General features: G+C 30.7%; 1 protein-coding gene across 3 annotated transcripts in view; it reads right to left on the minus strand.

The window, feature by feature from the left end:
* Nucleotides 1-9277: 9277 nt before the first annotated feature.
* LOC116342941 (gamma-aminobutyric acid receptor subunit beta) overlaps nt 9278-15847 on the minus strand; it is an 87928-nt gene continuing 81358 nt past the window's right edge. For all 3 annotated transcript variants that reach the window (XM_031770777.1, XM_031770785.1, XM_031770768.1), the window contains exon 11: nt 9278-13739. In XM_031770777.1, coding sequence (XP_031626637.1) covers nt 13575-13739 — 165 coding nt within the window. In that variant the 3' untranslated portion in view covers nt 9278-13574. The remainder of the gene's footprint in view (nt 13740-15847) is intronic.

Consider the following 15847-nt stretch of genomic DNA (forward strand, 5'->3'; position numbering starts at 1 on the left):
GCTCTCTTTAAACGGATCAATTGTGTTCGATACAGGTCTCCCGTGATCGTTTCACCCGGTTTTAACAGCTCATAATAGAGGACACCCTTCTGATCCCACCAAATACAGAGCATTACCTTAGCACAATGGATATCTTGCTTGGGCGTTTCGTAATGAATCCATTTTTCATCACCAGTAACAATTCGATGCAAAAACGACTTTCTTTTGTGGCGCTCAAGCAGCATTTCGGAAATGCAAAATCGTCTTTCAACGTCTATTGGTTTCAATTCATGTGGTACCCAATTTCCTTGCTTTTGAATGAATCCTAATGCTTTTAAACGTTTTGAAATGGCTTGGTGAGTCACTCCTAATGATTTCGCAAGTTCTTCTTGAGTTTGACACGAATCTTGATCGAGTAATACCTCCAATTCTTCATCTTCAATCTTTTTTGGCTGCCCAGGACGTTCTTTGTTTTTTGTGTCGAAATCACCACTTTTGAAGCGCGCAAACCAACGCTGACACATTCTAACGTCTACATCATAGTCAGGATAGGCTTCAGTGAGTAAACGATATGCTTCAGTTGCATTTTTCTTTAAATCGAAGAAGCAAATTAAAACTTCCCGCGAATGATCTTTTGTTGGAACGAACCGTTGATTGAAAACTTAAAAAAATCGAATTTTATCTCTGTTTACTTAAAATAAAGTAGATTCCTTGAAGTAAATTTTATATTCTCATAAGATAATTCCTTCTAATTTAAAAGATTTCATGAAATTTTTTTTAAATGCTGTGATTTTTTTTTTATAAATAAAAAATATAGTAGTTGAATCAAAATGCATCACTTACTATTATTACTCCAGCAGAAGGTCTGCCATATTCATTGTGACATATTACGGATTGATTTCCTGTCTGCTATTTTGCTCATGGATGAAAATACGCAGATTGATTTATTCAAAATATAAGCTCAAATTGATTTGATCCAAATGTTACGTAAAAATCTCTATGAAAACGATTTTATTCGAAATAAAGAGCTAAAATTGAATTTCAATCGAGCATCCAATTGAAGTCTAATAAACAATTAAAAAAACATACAAGGAAATAAAAGACAAATTTTTCAATTTTTTCATCTTATACATACAATATATTTTATTTCTTGTTAAACAAATTAATAATTTTCTTTCATTTCTGATTTTGAATTTTCTCTCAGTTTTTTTCACCATAATCTTAATCTTCGCTTGGATTGGTTTGTCTCACTAAGTGATTTTTTTGGTTTATTTACTTAATCATCTCATTTCATTTTTAATTTTCAGCTATCTGTCTCTAAAGTAATTAAATCTAATATTTTCCCTTCGTCTCTCACTTTTTTTTATATAATTATTATAAAATAACATTAATTTCATATATATACTTCTTGTTTTGTTTTGCTACTAATTTCCATTTCTCTGTCCTCTCACATTCTTTCAGTTATTATTTTTTTTAAGTATGTACACATGCCTTTTGCTTAATTTTTAAATTTCATGTGCAAAAATGGTAGTTTGGGTCGTTCAATAAAACAATATCATATATTTTTTTATACATGTGTTGTAAATAGAAAAACTAAATTTGAATTAAACATTATTTTATTATTTTTTCGTGTTATCATTATCATCAACTTTTTTTTTCTTTTTTGTCCTTTAATTTAATATCTATATATGTTCAGATCATTGCAAGTGCTATCGGTTGGCAAGTGTGAACTATTTTTTTTTTCGCTTACATTGAAAAACAAAAATATGTTTCGTACAACGGCATACACTTTCTACAGAGCGATTTCGTGGTCAGAGCCGAAAATGTTGCGCCTGATAGTGCACGTCCTTAGTAGATAATGCAAAAACCTTGCATATACAATTCAATGTGCGCACACACACGCAGGGTTTGGCGTTTTTAACGGTCGTCGATAAATCGAATGGAAATATCAAACTTCAGTGTAATTGTGCGTGTTCATTGAAAATTCAGGTGTTGTGTTTTATATACTATGGACGCGAATTACTGCTGTTAAATTTCCCGATTTGTTTATGGCTCTGATATTCGTATGATTCGTACAAAGTATACCGTTCGATGGTGGCTTCTGTATTGATGGAAATATGTGCGCAGTTGTAACGGTTACCATGTCAGAAATATGCACATTATTTTGCGTCAAACTTGAAACTGAAGCACTTGCAATGTGCTGTATGTATATATTTATTTACTGTTGTTTAACTTATGTAGTATAGATTCAGTATGCGCTATAATTTTTTTTTGTTGATCTGCATGTGTTCATCTATGTGTGTGTTTTTTTTTCTTCATTTAAATGTGTGTGTTTGTGTAATTGTTTGCACTCGAAATAATTGAAAAAGGAAATTAATTCAGGGTGGTGAAAGAACGGAAATGATTGATTTGGTGTAAGTATTGTATGAATGAAGAGAAAAATACGAACATTTTTGTGTGTTTGTTGTTGTATTATTTTGGTCAAAGGCGTTTTTTTTCTTCTCACATTCTCACTCCGAAATGGATTTCCAACCATCGATTGTGCATCGATCCATGTATTCGGTGAGGGAAGGGGGGTCAAATGTCGGGAATGGGTTGATGTAAGACATAAAAAATTGTTCAAAAATCGCCATTTGTTTTTTTTTTTTTGCATTAGAAGAATTAATGACACTATTTACATGAGCGCCATTCAACTGGTTGATGAAATGCTCCGTAGTCAATTTGAGAGTTCAACTCAAGTCGATCGCACGAAATGAAATATACGCATAATCGTACACTGTGTATTTGGGCGAAGCGAGGTGCTTTCGAAAGAAAAAGAACCTTTTTAATCGTCAATCATGTGCAATTGTAACTGTTGTTTGATGCGATTGAAAATTTGTTCTTTCATTCATTCATCCGTTGGTTTTAATTCTCTCGAATGTTTTGTGTTTATTTTATTTGTTGTGAAGGCCATAGTAGGATTTAAAGTCTTTCCTTCGCATAAAAATTGTGATTTGAATGTGCAGGTACACATATAATAGCCAACAAATTACGAAAGTAATAAATTTGTCGCAATTTTTCGTACATCATTCGTTGCTGATATCCATTAAAATGCGATTATTGCGTTTAGGAATGTATATGTGTATATTCAATCTTTTTTTTACTAATTCGGCTTCAGATTTTCCAGAACTTATGTAACTATTGTTTATTTACGGGGAAATACGTTTTTTTTAAGGTTTCACAAATCATTTCGCGTACACATGAATGATTTTTCTTTCTAATTGGATTCAGTTTGTTCTAGTAAAAAAAAATTATATTTTTGTTTTTTATTTGAACATTGTCGATAATCGATCACGTCTCTAGTTTTGTCTATTTTGTTGTAATGGTTTTTTCATTTAACGGCATTCTTAGAATTAATGCTGAAAAAAAACATATTCTTTTTTTGGGGTTTTTTTAACAGCAGGTTCAAATATTGCACCAAGATTGTAATAGCGAATCGTTTCGACTCAACTTATATTTCTGCAGATAAATTTTTCCAGAGGGGTAAACCAAATTTTTATCCGACGTTTCTCGTTTTTCTGGGTTGCTTTACCCCGTGGGGTAGGTTTATCCGCAGGAACATAAATTGACGTTTATAGCAAAGCGTTAACAAAACTCAATCGATCTCGATTTGATTCGCCATCGATTTTATCGATCACTTTTTTATGGAACAGTATCTCTTCATAATTTGCTTGTTTTTGAACGAACGCGATAAATATACCTATTCATAGATCTACATAATTTTTAATATCTATGTTTTTGTGACGTTTAAGAATGTTTTTTGAATTTTGTTTTGCTAATAGATAATGATTTTTGGTTTTAATTTCTTTTTGTCCAACATTTGGTTCAAATTGGTTTATTTATATAAATATATGTGTGTGTGTGAGTGAGTGTAGTATCTTTGTTTTGTATATAGTAGGAAAACGCGTTATCATCATTTTTGTCTAAAGAATGGTTGGAATGATGATTTGTTTGATTTTAATGCCATCACATTGAAATATGCACCCCCAAACGGGGGGTGTGACGACAATGAGACTCTGTGAGAATTAAACGATCGTGCATTTTTCAACAATTTTGTTTGGTTGTTTTATTTTTCATATCATTCATTTCTGTTTGTTTTGTACATGATTTTTGAACAGGATACGAACATAATAAAGCGTATTGAAGTAGGATGGGAGTTCTTTTGTGGTTTGTTTTCGGGGATGTTTATGATTGGAAATTGACATATGGCATTTAAACGATCTCTATTAGAATGAAGTAATAAACATTAGAACGAATGCAACAGATTTTTGTTTGTTTTGTTTAAATTCGTGGCTGGCTGGTAACAAACATTTCTCCGAACCAGTACCAACTGGTTTAAACCTATTTTTTTTATAAAATATATGAATATGTCAACAATGAAACAAAATCTCGATTTCTTTTGATTCTTTATTTTTTTTTTTTGGTTGTAGTATGTAGTTGTTGTTGTTGTTTAATTTTGTTGTCCATGGTTTTCTTCACTCCTTTTTTTCTCGTTCATACTTTCCGTTTTCGATAATTTAGAATAATAGATAGCCCCACCGGAAGATCGAACATTCTTTCGGTGGTGGATGCATGTTTTTTTATATATATGTATATCTATATATGTGTGTGTTTTTGTGTGTGAGAGTGTGACTGGTATTCTTCAACTCCACAAATTTTGTTTTAAATACCATTCGACCCATATAGTGGTATTTTCAATTATTTCGTTAATTTCTAAATTGTGATTACACATCATGCATATGGTTTCGAATCATTAGATTTATGCGCGTATTCAGGACATTATATTCATGTCGTTGTTTTTTCATACAACGTTAATTACCTACATAGTTTTTGTATCTTTTTTTTTTCATTTTTAAAAATTTAAATCCACGCAATTTTTTTTTTTAATTTTTAATTTCGTTTACATCTCTGTGTGTGTAACAATTAAATTTCTCTTCTTTTTAATCTCAATTGACACATGTATTTTTTTATATGTATTTTTATATATAATATTGTATTTCTGATGAGGAAAACTCAAATGAGAGAGATGATGAGGAATGAGAATTTGACGAATGGTTGTTCTTTATGTGACGTAATAAATTGAAAACGTTTAAATTATGATCAGTCGAGAGACAAAAACCAAAACGATGTTTGAGATGTGAAAATGTGCGCAACGATCGCAAGTGCCAACGAACGACGATGGCAGCGGTGGCGACAACAACGACGATGTCCAAAAAAAACATTGGCTTATTTATCCGAAAACGAACATTACACTTAAAACTTGTGAGACGTTAATGAATTGATAATGTGTAGATAGATGCCGTGCATAATATGCATATGTGAATCTATAAATGTGATGAGCACACTATAATATCGATCATTCGAATATTGCGCACACACAACACGGATTGTGTGGTAAAATGTTTTAATTTGGTGCAAGATAAACTGTTATTATTATTACCTTTTGAAATATTTATATAATCGAGTTTAAAAAAAAAATTCGCTTGGAACCTTTGGACATTTTATTTGACCGGGTGCATCATATATGTGTTGGTAAAAAAAACTAAAACATTGCACGCCCGACATGAACGCAAATGAGTGCACTTCGTGTTATAAACGATGTATTTTCGATTGGTTTCAAATTTTACGCGGCAATGTCTTCTGCTATACATTCGAGCGCCACATACGCATTACATCCATACAGTTTGTGCCATGGAAAACAACGAGAGAAAATTATGACTTTTTTGAATGGTTTATTTTTTTGTTTAAATGTAAAAATGAGAGCGAAATTTTGTTTAAACGGTTTGCTGATAGATTTGCTAATTTCGATTTGGCAGTTCAATACATAAAATATACCATTTTATCACCATTTTTTATTTATTTGAATCATAAGCGTTCGATTGAAGATACAATGAAAGGTGTCACGTGATCTTAAAAAAGAAAAAACAAAGAGGAACATTCATTCGAATTTTAGTGATTGTTGTGTATAGAAATTATATCGATATATATTATGTGTGCAGTTCGTGCATGTTCATCGAGGAAAAATGCCATTGTACAAAAACAAAACAAATCACACTGAACAGTCATCGAGAATGTACCACATTTGGATAAAAAATATTGCTTACATTATCATGTTTATATTCTCTATTTAGATTTCAGACACTTGAAATACTGCCCAATCTCATCTACATTTTTCATTCATTTTGTGTCTACATTAAATGAAAATTGGCATTGTTTTCAGTCAACAAACCATTCATCACGCAGTGATAGAAATAGAAACGCATATTTGTTTTTTTTATGTATTGAATGTGGAGAGAAACAAAGTTTGTGCAAAATCGCTATAACATCAAAACAATTCAATAAAGAAACGAAATCACAAAACACACAAAGCAATGGCAGCCGATCTTAATTATTTATTTTCATCAAATCAACTTGAGCATATTTGTTTTAAATACTTGACTGAAGATGTAAATTACATCACTAAATAAAGAGGTTCGGTGTCATTAAGTTTTTTTTGTTGTTGTTTTGAAATTAAAGAAATACAAAATGCTGCCGTTCATAATACTATTCACAAATATAACGATTGATGTCGCGGTTCGATTGATGAAAGTAACGAATTTAATGAAATTAAACATTGATGCAAATTGAACGGATAACGGAACACTTTGATTGTCTATATAAATGAAGAAAATATAAACACATTAAAGTTCACACGAAAATCAAGTAGTTTATCGTTTGTTAGATGAAATGTTACTAAGTTTACGGAGACTGCTTTCATTTTGCTTCATTTTCTTTTCTTATCGCAAGGACTTGAAACCAACTTTAATAATTATATAATAATAAATGGACGAATCAAGCGTTACTCGCACACAATTTACTGTCAGATTCCGGATCGGTTGATAAATATTTTAAATTCGCTGATAAAGCATTTGATAAGAATAATAGAGGAAATAAATTTAATTTTTCTTTATTTATTTTTAAATCTAATATTTTTAATTTTTTTTTTTTTTTTCAAATTTTAAATGAAAAAAATATAATAAAATTAAAAAAGATAGAGAAAAAGGTCAAATTTCTTTTGATGTAAAATAAAACCGAATATTAAATGTACCAATCCGATCCGATCTGAAGTTTTAAAATGTTTTTTTTTTCACATGATTGAAGAAATGCATCAAGATTTTCTTGAGCTTTCTTTCGTACTATTTACAAAGCTCAAAAATGTTTTATTGCTGCTGCCGATTTTGACATGTTGCTATTGTATATTGTATGCCGTTGCCCATTCAGTTCAGTTAATTTTTTTTTCAATTTCACGTTCATTTAAAGCTGTCTCAGTTAACGGAATGAAAACTCGGTATGTTTGTGTGTCGATCGTTTGATGTATGTGAAAAATTACAAAATTAAGAAAATATCATCCGTTTGCATATTATTATTTTCTTTTGTTTCGTTTTTGTTTTTCGTGTTACTCTTGAACTGAATGCATGAAGTGTTTTTGTTTTTTTGTCTTTCAATAAATTATTTTATTAAGTCGTATTCAATATCCTTTGATTTCATTGTGTTGATCCATTCAAATAATCCGCACGTGGTTGATAACATCAACAATTATCTGACATGACATGGTTTCAATGTAAATAATGACGATGATAGCAGCAGTCATCTTGTTATTGTTATTTAAACTTAGAGTATGTGTGTGTGACATTCTTCATTTCTTTTTTTTGATGTGGTAATTGAGCATTTAAGGCAATATTGCATAGAAATTTGTTGTTGTTTTCTTTAAATGTAATTCTTAACGTTCGCTAATAATTTTTCTTGTTTATTAGTTGGTTTGTTTATTTAGATTTGTTTTGCGTGAAGTGCAAATCATTCTTGTGTGTGTATGTGTTTTTTTTATGTCATCTTAATTAGTGTTTTGGGGTATATATTGATTTTTTTGTTTTCGAATCTATAACATTGCAATGAATTCCGTAAATGTTTTATGTGGATGTGTGCTTTGTGGCATGTGCGTGGATTTAAGAATGGTTTCTAAGTTTTCAGATTTCATATCTATAATAATTAATATTTTTTTTGTTCTTTTTAATGACTTTTGAGTAATTTTGTGTTTAGATTAAAATTGTTTTTCTCTCATCTAATTCGGCGAATTGACTTTTTGAAGTAAAAAACAAATCGAAAACAATGTCAAATGGAAAAATGTGCCCGGAGATTTAATTTAATATAATAACGTTCTCCTTTGTGATGAAGCTATTCGAAATTCAATTCCGATATTTGAAATAAATTTATTTAAAAAAAATTGAGTATTTCAAATACGATAGATGAATAAATAAATTGCTTAATTGAGCGATGTGAAAGCGCAATTGATTTAAACATATGTGATTGAATTGTGAGTGTCGATGCTCGTTGCATTGAGTGATATCGAGGATATGTTCTATTGCGCAAAATTATAGCAAAACCAAAAACTAATTGGAAGTGGTGGACAGCAATTTTAGTTTTTGTTTTCCCTTCTCTATTTTTTTTTTCAGTATAGTTTACATTTGAATTGGGGTGTGTGTATATTTCGCTTCGTGCTGTTCATTATTTTTTTTTCTCTATGTTTTGCGTTCCATATTCAGATCAAACAGAGATGGGTTTAATTATGAAATAAATTGGGTAAATGGTATTGGTGGGTGAGAAAATAGAGAGTGAGCGCATTCAAAACCGATGAAAAACATAAATAACGAAATTGTAATGTCCGTGTGTTGTGTTTTGTGTGTTGTTTTTGTTTTATTTATAAATATATAGATTTGGTGTGACTGCCGAATCGTAGTCGTAAAATGTCGATCGCGATTTTAATTTTTTTTTTTGGCTGGTTGAATTATTATATATTTTATTTGTTTTTTTATTCTCATCCTAAAGCGTTACATTTCGATGGAAAATGAAATATATATAATTTATATGTATATATCATTCGATTTCTGTGGTTTTTGAGGTTTCAGAACTTAACTCGCATCATCATGTGTTTCGTCATATATATATTTTGGTTTGGTTTGTTTGTTCATATCTCGGTTAACGAAGAACTGAATTTGATCACACACACATTTGCAGCCTTTCAATTTGTGAGCGGTTTTCGCTATTCCACTGCATTTCTAGACAACTTCAGTAATAATTATTATAATTATTGTGTATTAACATATGTGTTATGTCTGGCTGTCGTTTTTTATTATTTTTTTCTCGTGTGTATAAATTGTTTTTTTTTGTGGTTTATTCATAATTTCGCAAAACTATTTTTTTTTTGCTAATTTTATTTTATGTCATTTTCTCATTTAATATCAATTCAGCCGGAGAGTATTTTTTCACTCTCTTTCCATATCGTCTGCGTTTAATTTAAGACATATATAATAATTACCTTCAACATCATTTTTCTCCGATCTGCCTATCTCTCTCTCTCTCTCTCTCTCTCAGTTGCTGCTTTGCAATGTATAAGTGTATATAGTAATATATTATAAGTAAATTTATTTCTAAAATATTTAGAATTCAATTGTAGGCAGCTCGTTCCTTTTATATAACAAAAGAACGTGGATGCCTAGTGTTTTTGCTTTACCTTTAAATGTGTGTGTAAATGTGTCTGTATGTGAGAGAGAGTTTGCATCCGTGGAAACAATTTGTTTTTGTTTTTTTTTCTTTAATAATTTGTGTGTCTGTTGCACATTTTATATACTTATTTTACTCGCGTCCATAGCGGATGTGATCGCGATTTATATTCATTTATCGTCAATGATACACGATACTCTCACATGCAAACTAAATTTTTCTCATTCATCGGCGCATTCTTCTTTAATCTCACATTTTTTTAAATTTATTTACTTAATTTACTACTTAGCATCAAGCTACTCATTTTAATTTTAATTTTTTTTTTGTAACATTCTTGTTTTTTTTTTTGTTATGCCGAATTGTCCACCCTACATCGTCAGTGGCTTACATAATTTCGATAATTATGCAAAAATGTCATTAGATGTGGCTGTTTTTTTTTCATTAATTTTAAATATATTTTGAGTGTTTAGTGTTTGAGTGAGTGTGTGGTTTTCTTTTAATAATAATTCATTTATAGTGTTATTAATTTTCATTTATGTGGTGGAATGATTAGGAATTGTTTTTTTTAATTCGTGTTTTTGGAACAAGACTTCTTACTGAACAATCACAAAAAAATTGACAGAAAACAAAAATAAACACCCGAAATGGAACGGAAATATTATATAATATTCAACCGAGAACGGAAAAGAGTTTTTCATATCTAATATTTGCAATAGTTTTTTTTATTTATTTTCTCATTTTACCAACGTGGTATGTCTTGTTTTGTATTTCTAATATAAAAATATCAAAAATTCGATAATCCGAAGTCGCCTGTTCAGTGAATTACTTTCATCATCATTTTTTTACTCTCTTTTTTTAGATCTTTATACGTCTATAACTTTACATTTTTTTTATATATATTCATTTTATTCCATTCTTGAAATAAGTTTTATTTCTATATATGCGTGTGTGTATGTGTGAGTGTAGTTTTTCTGCATTTTTTTTTGGGTGAAATTTAGAAATAATTTGTCAAGTAAGTAAATTAAGAGCAAAAAAATGTGTGCATTTTAATTGTTGAAAGTGTTATTTTTTTATGTGTGCTTGAAATTGTTCATACATCGACAAATTATTCAGATCAATTTTGCACATTCCTTTTGTAACTCGATTCGATGCATTTTTGCTTACAGAAAAATGTAAAGAAAAAAAAACATAAAATGAAAAAAAGCTGGATAGAAAATTATTTGGAATGCATTTTTTATGCCCTACACTCAATCAGTCTGACTGCACTGCGAGAGAATTCTTAGCATTGCTCATTTTTTTATTTCTTAGTTTCGTGTGGGCAAAACAACAAAGTTGTTTCAGCATCGGTTTGCGATTGAGAGTGATATTTACGTCTCAATAAATGCATTTTACCTTCCATATGAAGATAGCTCGAAAGGAATCTCACCAATATCGGCATATCATAACACGGAATGTGCGACACAAAATTCTAGACTTTTTTTTCACTTCAATCGCACTCGGCGGAGACAGACTCTTATTTTAGAGCATGTTGATCTGGTCAGTCTAAATGTGGTGCAAACACAAAAAAAATTTCTTCTTTTTTCTTCTTTCTCCATTTGTAGCATTTTTTTTCGAGTGTTTGTATGTGTATTTATGTGCGCATTCAAAAACATTTCAAATAAATCATAATATATAGAGTTTATATCAAGTTGGAAAAGAGTAATTATGCGAAATCTCCTGTTGTCATCGGCTTTAATCCGATTCACGTAATTCAACTTAATTTTGGTGTTTTCATTGAAAATGTGTATTGCTTTGAGTGGTGAAAATAAATTCTATTTAACTAATGACACAATTTTTTTGTTGTTGTCATATTTTGGTATTTAGCACCCAAAAAGTGTTGTTGCTGAGATGCTCATGCTCGAAAATATAGATTGTTGTTTAGTTAATCGATAAAATTGCCTCTGTCGTTTGGATTAATTTTTCGAATGAGTTGAATTATTTGGTGTGTGCATGTATATGAATGACAGCTGATTCATTTCTTTGATTTTGAAATCTACGCATAATTGGTTTGGATTCATTTTATGTTACAATTAAGTTTAGTTAATTAATCGGAAATACGGTGCATGTAACAAATCGTCTACAAATGTGTGCAAAACTTCTCAAGTGTGATGGTTGGAACGAGTGAGTGCTGTAAAATGTTTGTGAAGGATTTGTGAATGTTGTAAAAATTGGTTGTTGTTTCACATGATTATTGAAATCTTCGAGTGTTGTGAGCATGGAGTATATATATTTGAATGAATTCATACAAAGTTTTGAATTTGCATACACAACAAAATGTTTAAAATGAAATACACAACCGAGATTATAATTCACGAAAAAGTGTTTTGTGGTGGTGTTGAATATCAATTTAATATCACGAAAAAAAAATGAAACCTCTAAATCATATAAATCGAATTGAATTGGACGTTATCAATAAATTTGCACTAAAATAAATTTAAAGACGAAGAAATCAATGTGACACTATATTCGTGTGTATTTTTTTCGATCTTTCTCACGTTTTATTGTTTCCTTTTTGTTGTTGTTGTTATTGTTCGATTTGTTTTGTTTTGTTTTTTTTTTTCGTTTTGAAAATTTGGCAAACACAATGGAAGCTGAATTTTTTTAACGGTTCTTCATTTTGTTTTATAATCATCACGTTATTCACTTATCTCATGATTTATATAGTTCAGTATAGTCCGTTTGTAAAACGAATTCTCTTTACAAAGCAACAAATAGCAATTGCTCATAAAATACATGTGGTTTTTGTTGCGATTCCATTTGGTTATACAACAGAAATAAAAATGTAGGCTTGAAGCACAATAGTAACAAACACTTAATTGATAACAAAAAAAAAATAAACTTGTATTACAATATTTATTGCACACACACCCACTCATAGCAAAACTATGTTCGATTCTCGATCACATTCGAAAAATTTGATGTGGGTTGAAGAATGAATAGAGATGCTGTGAGCTGAGAAATTATCGATTTAGAAAATATTGTGCATTTTGTAAACGAAGGACGATTAAAACCGGGCGATTTAATTTAAACCGGGCGAACAATGAAATGGTGTAGCCACGCAAAAATGTCAATGGATCGAAAATGGCAAATTAAAATTAAATTAGTTCAACGAAACGAAATAGTAACAATTAATGCTTCAAATTCAACACCTGGAGAAAGAATGAAAACGAAATATTTTTTTTTGTTGTTTGGTGTGCTCACGAATATTTGTACGAATGCTGTTGTTGTTCTTTTTAATATTTTTGCTCTTTGCTGTTTAATAATAAATGTATCTAATATTTTGTTGTTGTTGTTTTGTTTGCTGTATTTACTATTGCATGCATCGAAACACGTGGAGAAATGGTGTTTTTTTTAATTTAACTGATAGAGATTTTTTGTTTTATTTTTCATCTAGAAAGTTTTTCTCTTATTTAATAAATACGAATGAATGCTGTCGCTTTTTCTTCTGCTGCTTCTTTTGAATGTGTTTAAGTGAATATGTTTAGATTATTTTTTTATCGGCTGATTATTCTCATTCACTGAGCAGGTTTTCCTTTCGTATTTTTTTTTTTTTTGTATTTTGGTTTACTCTATTTGATGCTCCGTTCTTGTTGTTGGTACTGCTATACAAATACGTTGAATTATTGCTGTATGTGTGTGTGTGTGGCTGGTCTGTCGACATTGTCAATCAATTTGTTGAATTCGAGATATTCATTTTGCAATGGCCGCTGCTAAACTAGCTATCGATGATACTTGCAAAACGATGGGTAACAACGGTTTTCATTTTATTTTAGTTTCTTTTTCAAATATATGTATATATGTATTAAGCGTTTATTTTTTTATTTTTTTGGTTTTATTTCTTGAATATTTTTTTTTCGTTTTGTATGTTAGATGCTTCACATCACCGATTTTGTGTTTCTGACGAATTTTTTCTTCGCTTTTATCTCACTCTTGTCCATTTTGCGTTGTTCACTCCATGTCAAACATTCACGGGGGCCGCTTTACTTATCCTCCTTCAACAGAACCAAATCATCTGCTACTACGTCGCTCACATGTAGGTAGATAATCCAATACATTAAATTGAAGCATACGAAACAAACGGGAAACACTATTCGAGAATATTTATCGATATCGGATGGTGTGATACCCAATAATTTATTTATATCCTGTTTTTCGAAAAATGTAGAAAGAGAAAGAAAAAATAACACAGGGAAAAAGAGAGTGAAAAAGAGAAAAAAAAAGAGCAGATAGATTCGAATTAAAATTAAATGAATACAACAAAAGGACGCGCGAATAAATGCGTTGGGATGAAGTGAGCGAGTAGTGATCAGCGTACGGTGTTAACTTGCTGTATATATTTTTTTCTACAGCGAATTTTTTTCTGTTCAAGGGATCAGCGCTTTATCTATGCTTTTCATTTAGAGACTATATAACGCTATCATTACTCCATGGGCATTACGCAAAAAAAAGATGCATATTTAAAACGAAACGCGAACGAAATAAAAAGCAATACAAAGAACCTTTGGTTGCTTTTCCGCTTATTACATGTTTCTTTCTCAGTGTGTATATGGTATATGTGTACTCTCAGTATTGTACCTCTAGTATCTCAATGCGGCCGAAAAAAGCGAACATCTAATAAATGATGAAATGAGTGTTGTTCGCATCTATTTTCATCATTTTCATACTAATCACGGCAAAGCACGCGGCCAGTAAGCTTTTTGGGGCGGCTTTTGTCAATATTGACAAGATAAGAAGAGATAGAGTACAAAAAGAGCAATGGCCAATTAGGAAAAGAAAATTATGTACAAATGATATTGGCAAAAGTGTGCGCGTGAATATATCGAACGATAATTAATATTTAACGATCTGAAATCACACTTTTCGCTGCTTTTTTATGTGTACCTATATTTTTGGGGCGTATTTTGTACAAATTCCATTTAAAATTGAGTACACACTCACAAAAAATGGGCTTGAATTTGTATTTTGCCATATTCATGAAGGCTCTACTCGATTCTAACAAAATTATAGACCAAATTATCTTTTATAAGCTCTGCAGTATTTCTGACAATACATCATTACACATTCTCAAATGCATATGTGTAAATGTGCACAATTCACACTACATTGTTGGTCCCATAAAATGTCAGGAACGTTTATTTAAAAATAAAAAAAACACACAAATTCTACGTGAATAATTTGCTCGTTCGTTCGTTATTTGCTCATTTTCCGTTGCGGTGGCTCATTTTTAGCGCAAAAAAATGGGTTCACACGTAATTGGCCACGATGAAGAATGACGGAAAAGGAGCCATATTTTCTAGGAAGAAAATTATACTAGCGTTTTATGAATTAAATTAGAGAAGTAGTCAGTTGATGTATGCACACACACACATTGTATACGAACCAGGTGTGTTATGGACTCAAAATTGTTGTCGGTCGGGAGAAATAGAGAGAGGAATTAGACGAATAACTAGAGAATGAGAGTGTGCGAGCAAGTGAGTGAACGCTAAGACATTTAGACGTCATACAATCTTTATTTATTGCTACATTGCACCACTGTTACCATTTTTATTTTTCTTCGGCAATCCAATAGAATACACGACAACTGAACAAAACTTCTTTAATAGAATGACGCGGATTTATGTGAGTTTTGTATAATGAAATGCTCTGTATACTTTTTTGATTCATATTATATCTGTATCTGCCAATGGAAAATGAATGAAACATGAATGAAAATATAATCTTTGACTGGTCATTTTCTGTGAAAGAGAGACTGCGGCCACAGAAAATCATGTTCGATGAAATTATAAAAGTTTACGTTAGTTTTTGTTTGCAATGATATATGTATTGAATTTGTATGTGTATGAGCGAAGGAGAGAGACGAAGCAGAGAGAGAGAGAGATCGAGTCTGTGTATGCTTGCATGTTTGTATTTGACACAAACGAATAGCATCTGTAATATGCCATCGAAAGTTTATGGTGTGACGTATGCATGGGGCATTTTCATTAAAAGGGACACTAAACCATATTTTCAGACTTGAAATGCCAACAAAAACACAAAAAAAAACTTTTTTTCTGGGTAAAACTTTATCGAAAGCAATTCATGCGCTTTAATAATCATACTAAATTAGCACAGAAAAAGAGAGAAAGAGAGCAATTTTGATTATAGTTCATGCTAAATAATTTAGTGGCATTTTCATTTGTTTACTTTGATTTAAATAACAGAAAGAAAGAGAGAGAGAGAGAGAGAGAGAGAGAGAGAGAGAGAGAGAGAGAGA

Source organism: Contarinia nasturtii, unplaced genomic scaffold (assembly GCF_009176525.2).
Source record: "Contarinia nasturtii isolate CC-2019 unplaced genomic scaffold, AAFC_CNas_1.1 Cnas_scaffold_129, whole genome shotgun sequence".
NCBI classification, from domain to species: domain Eukaryota; kingdom Metazoa; phylum Arthropoda; class Insecta; order Diptera; family Cecidomyiidae; genus Contarinia; species Contarinia nasturtii.